The following is a 5,745-nucleotide window of genomic DNA, read 5'->3' as shown; positions in this document are numbered from 1 at the left end:
GGCAGTAGGCACCTTTTCCTGCTGAGAACCCTGAAGGCCTCCAAGTACCTTCTTTGACAGACATCTATTTAAAGAGAAAGTTGAAGAGCTGGAGGCATGGCTCAGAAGAGTGCTTGCTGCTCTTGCAGAGGATCAGTTTGGTTCCCAGCACCAATGTCAGGTGGTTTACAACCATCTATAACTCCAGCTCCAGGGGCTCTGATGCCCTCTTTTGGCCTTCGTGAGTACCCACACACATAGGCACACTCAGAAAAATACACATACACCTTAATAATAAAAATAATCTTGCCAGGCAAGGGTGGCACACGCCTTTAATCCCAGCACTTGGGAGGCAGAGGCAGGTGGATTTCTGAGTTCGAGGCCAGCTTGGTCTACAGAGTGAGTTCCAGGACAGCCAGGGCTATGCAGAGAAACCCGGTCTCAGAAAGAAAATAATAACCTTAAGCAGAAAGTTGACATTACTGTTACCCCATCTTACCTACGAACCCACACTGACAGTTCACAAAGCATGAGGATTATTTCATACCTTTTAAAGAGATAAACAAAATATAAAACACTTAATTCACTCTTTCATGTGATTTTATTTTCTCCCTTCAACCATAATAATATGATATCCAAATTTGGTCTTAACTGGTGGGTCTGTAAACACAGGTTTATCCATCCCACTTACAGGCAAGGCAAATGCTGCATCTTGAAATGGCCCCACCATGGATCCTCTGGTCATCCAACCTAAGTCACCCTGAAAAATCCAAAAGATATATAAGTGGCCTTAAAAAGAGAGCAGTTCTACTGTAGCTTCCAAGAGTTTTCCCAATATGAGTACAATGGCTCACTGGGCTAGATTAGTCATCTGGCTATGTAGGCATTGTCTCACAAGGGACAAATGAGAGGAGGACGTTTAAGACTGGATGGAGCAGAAGTGCTTATAAATCCTGCTGCATTCAGAAGTGATCTGTGAAAGGTTCGTCACGCCTACCATTTAGCTATATCCTTAGTTCCATAAGCTGAACATTTCTACTTTTCTGGAAACAAAAATATTGCTAAAATGACAGAACATTTAAATGATAAAGAGCAACATACCCCCTGTCTGGCTTTATCTTCACTATATTGTGTGGCCACTTCACTGAATCTCATTCCAGACTTTAATTTTTCCATGGCTTCCATGATTTTCCCATGTTTTTCACATAGAATGTGTCTGACCTAGAAGGGAAAAGCATATCCTGTTAGTACTTGAAGAAGAATATGAATCTTCTTGGTACAAGAGTCACACTGGAATTATTCCTGGTAACTATAAAACAGCACATCTAACTCACAGTCATTGAACATAGTACAAATTTGCCCACTGGAGTGACTGCCACAAAACTATTTCTGTATCAAACAGTATCTCAGAACTCTGATTTAGATGGAAAGTGGGCAGCAGCCTGTGGGAATCTCCTATCCCTCTCCATGTACTTCAATGGTAACTGGAGGAAGAAATGTAATGGCTGAGTGTTTGGATCCTGGAGTCCAATCCCAGCAGTCTTGTATGATACTGGGCATGCTTTTATGTCCGCATGTGATTGGGGAGAAAGCTGTGCAACCAGCATCAACAAACTGTTGCCTGAGTTCAACCCCAAGGACCCATGTAGTAGAAGGAAAAACTGACTCCTGCAATTGTCTTCTGATCTCCTTTCTGCCTGGAGGCCGGAGGTACCAGATTCCCTTGAACTAGAGTTGCAGTCGGCAGTGAGCCACCTGATATGGGTTCAAGGAAATGCAATCAGGTCCCCCAAAGAGTAGAGTCATCTTAACTGCAGAATCATCTCTCCAGCCCAAGAAACATCATTTAAAAGGAACGTATTCCTTTTATTGACTGCGCATGTTTGTTTAAGAATACATGTGTATCATAATACTCATGAGGAAGTCAGAAGACATTTGCAGGAGTCAGTTTTTTCCTCCTACCACATGAGTCCTAGGGATTGAATTCAGGTTATAAGAGTTGCTGGCAAGCAGCTTGTACAGAATGTGTCTAGTCCTATCCAGAGGAGACAGGTATGCAAGCTGGACAGCAAAGGACAGCATGCTGGGGGACAAGAATGGCTCAGATCTCAATCTGATTTAACTACAGCTTCTAGATGGGTTCTGTCACTGAGCATGGTGTTGTACACCCATACAACCAGCACCTAAGAGGCTGAGGAAGGACCATCATAAGTTCTAGGTCAGTCCTATCTACATAATGAGTTTAAGACCAATCTGGGCTAAGAACTCTATATAAATAAACAAGAAACAGAGTGAGAGAATAGAGGAGATGCTGGGGATGTAACCCAGGACACCAAAGACAATAACTGTTGTTGATAAGAGTTGAAGACCAAAGCCTTCTACCCCTTGGTAAATCACTAAATTTAATAGCTAACAATGAAATTAATTATCAAATAATTAATGACTACATAATTTAAGCATTATAAATATTATTATGAAAATACAAACTTTTTTAAATTATGAAATCAGTACATTTTCATTTAAGGGATTTTCAATTCAGGTCATTTATGTTCAAGAGTTTTAAAATTATTCTTTTTTGTTTGTTTGTTTTGTTTGAGACAGGGTTTCTCTGTATAGCCTGGCTGTCTTGGAGCTCACTTTGTAGACCAGGCTGGCCTCGAACTCAGGAATCCACCTGCCCCTGCTTCCCAAGTGCTGTGATTAAAGGCATATGCCACCGCTGTCCCTATGTTCAAGAGTTTTGAAAACAACTTTCTCAAAGAAAGATGCTTAGTTCAGTGATGCTATTAGCCCTTTATTCTTTTATCTCTCCTTGAATTAAAGTCAGCTTCAAAGTGCTAAGTGCTTTACATGAATGGATTTCATTAAATCCTTACATTAGCAACCCCTGAGACTAGACTACTGTTTGCTTAACTCTGCTTAACATTTGAAAAACCTCCAGAGCTTAAGACATTTAGGTCCAGGACTCAAGTCCAAAGATCCTGATGCAGCAGACCTGAGGCACTGGTAGATTGAGATCTGCAGGTATATAGCAAGCTAAGCCCTCAACACCCGGGTTGAGATACACTGGCCCAAGTTACCTGCCGACTGGAGCACAGTGCTGGGTGGCTGAAGGAAAAAGAAAGGGCTGCTAAGCAACACTGAGGGCCACCCAGGCTCAAGTTACAAACCAGGTTTGGGGTTCCCATCACCAAGACTGGGTCTCCCTAGCAGGGCCTAGCAGTTTGGGTTCAGTTCAGAGAGAGTGGCTTACTGGACCAACCCTAAGTTAAGGTCTAGCAGGTATGAGGAAAAGCAGTCAAGGCTCCTTAGTGTGAGGATGAAGCCCTTAGAGGCATTTCCATTTCTGAGGAGACGTGGAAGACAGAACATATGGAAGCCCAGGAGGTGCTGGCGAGCAGGGTGGGTTTTAGAACCTGAAATCTATCTAAACAGATAGAGAAGAGAAAGAGGGAGCCTCAGCAGGTGTGACTCAGAGCTCCTAGTGACACAGGAACAGCATGTAGATACAGGAGAGTGGTTGGTTCTAGGGTTCTCGTGGTACCAGAACATTTGAAAGCAACAAAAACACTAATATCCTTCAGCAGGTAAATGCTAAAACAGATGTGGTACTTCTATTTCATAAAACAGAACTTAGCAACACACAGTAACAAACTACTGTCACAATGATCTGAAGGAAACCACCAGAAAATTAATTACACTGTGCAAAAAAACTGACACTCACCAAAGGTCATGAACTATATGAATCCATCCAATGTGACATTCTTGAAATTATTAAAGATTAGGCATAGTGGCAATGCCTAATCCCAGCACTTGGGAGGCAGAGGCAGGCGGATTTATGAGTTCAAGGCCAGCCTGGTCTACAGAGTGAGTTCCAAGACAGCCAGGGCTACAATCTGTCTCAAAACAACAAAACAAATACACACACAAAAGAATAATAACAAAAAACTCACTCAACATGGGATAGAAAGATAAGGGATAGGTTAGAAGCCTCTAATTCCAGCATCTGAGAGGTAGAAACAGGTGGGTCAGAAATCCAAGGCCACACTTTGCTACATAGTGAACTTGAGGCCACTCTCGGCCAAAGAAGACTGTCTCAAAAAGAAAAAGTATGTGTGTTGGAGGATAGAAGTAAAGGCAGAAGGAGGGGGTGACTAGTTATAAAGGGACAACAGGGGCTGGAGAGATGGCTCAGCGGTTAAGAGACTGACTGCTTTTCTAGAGGTCTTGAGTTCAATTCCCAGCAACCACACGGTGGCTCACAACCATCTGTAATGGGATCTGATGCACTCTTCTGGTATGTCTGAAGACAGAGGCAGTGTACTTATATAAATAAAAATAAATCTTTACAAAAAATAAAGGGGCAACAGGACTGCTCTTTATATAGGGTAGAAGGCTTGAGGTATAGCTCAATATTCTGAATCAGTGTCAATATTATGGCCATGCCATTGAACTATACTATTGAGGGAGTCAAGCCAAAATATATAGGCATTAAACAAAAAGCTTATCCCCGATCTACCCTCCTACCTAATTACATGCTACTACTTTCCATTTATCTACCATAGCGCCACACTGGACTTGGCTCTTTGAGAGGGGACCAGATGGCTACTTTAAGCTATATGCACTGCAGTAGTCTCATAGGTTGGGAGCTTTGATAGTCAGTATGATTCAGTGAAGAGCACACACAGCCCGAATGACCCTATCCATTATGAAGCCCAACATGCCAGCTCTTATGAAGCCCAACAGAGCCAGATGCCTCCCACTATATTTCTGAGGCATAGGTATATTGAGTAGAACAGCTCAATTCACATTTTCTCTTCATCTTTCTCTCTTCCTTTTATGCATATGGCTGAATTTATAGCCAGAGGCAATGAAATCTAACTCCTTGTTACATAGCCATAGTAGTACAGTTCTGTTTGCAGACACTCCTATGGGATTGGGTGCTTAAATGCTTCGAGTAATTATCTGGGGACTGTGATAGTTTGTATATGCTTGGCCCAGGGAGTGACACTATTAGGAGGTGTGGCCCTGTTAATTAGGTGTGCCACTGTGGGTATGGGCTTAAGACCCTCACCCTAGCTGCCTGGAAGCCAGTATTCTGCTAGCAGCCTTCAGATGAAGATGCAGAACTCTCAGCTCCTCCTGCACCATGCCAGCCTGGATGCTGCCATGTTCCCGCCTTGATGATAATGGACTGAACCTCTGAACCTGTAACCCAGCCCCAACTAAATGTTATCCTTTTTAAGACTTGCCTTGGTCGTGGTGTCTGTTCACAGCACTAAGACAGGGACTATCTCCCATCCATGGCCAAAGTAACAAATTTGTGTGCATGTGCATCTGGAGGCCAGAAGATAATCCTTTCTAGGGTGCCACCCACCCCCTTTCTTCTTTTGAGATAGGGTCTTTCACTGGATTGAAACTCACCAATTAGGCTTAGGTCCTTTCTCAAGCACTTTACTGACTGAGCTAAAACCCCAGTCCCTAAGTTAACACATTTAAAAGAACAGTGCTAGAAGTGTGAAAATTCTATCTTTTAAAAGTGAGACTGGTTTTTGGTTTCCAGTTTTGTATCATCTTGACTTTAATTTATTATTAAGCCTCATAGATAAGAATAGGTTACTCGGCTGGGCAGTGGTGGTTCACGCCTTTAATCCTAGCATCTGGGAGGCAGAGGCAGAGGCAGGTGGATTTCTGAGTTCAAGGCCAGCCTGGTCTGTTCCAGGACCAGGACAGGCAGGGTTACACAGAGAAACCCTGTCTCAAAAA

General features: G+C 42.9%; 1 protein-coding gene across 1 annotated transcript in view; it reads right to left on the bottom strand.

The window, feature by feature from the left end:
* Nucleotides 1-561: 561 nt before the first annotated feature.
* The window catches only part of Pin4 (peptidylprolyl cis/trans isomerase, NIMA-interacting 4), a 7,722-nt gene continuing 2,538 nt past the window's right edge, over nt 562-5,745 (bottom strand). Inside the window, exons 3-4 of the mRNA XM_031375633.1 lie at nt 1,081-1,200; nt 562-739 (exon numbers count right to left, since the gene is read on the bottom strand). Of these exons, the coding sequence (XP_031231493.1) occupies nt 581-739; nt 1,081-1,200 (279 nt within the window). The 3' untranslated portion in view covers nt 562-580. The remainder of the gene's footprint in view (nt 740-1,080; nt 1,201-5,745) is intronic.

Source organism: Mastomys coucha, chromosome X (assembly GCF_008632895.1).
Source record: "Mastomys coucha isolate ucsf_1 chromosome X, UCSF_Mcou_1, whole genome shotgun sequence".
NCBI classification, from domain to species: Eukaryota; Metazoa; Chordata; class Mammalia; order Rodentia; family Muridae; genus Mastomys; species Mastomys coucha.
Note: the sequence above shows the minus strand (reverse complement) of the source record. Positions and strands in the feature narration are given on the sequence as shown.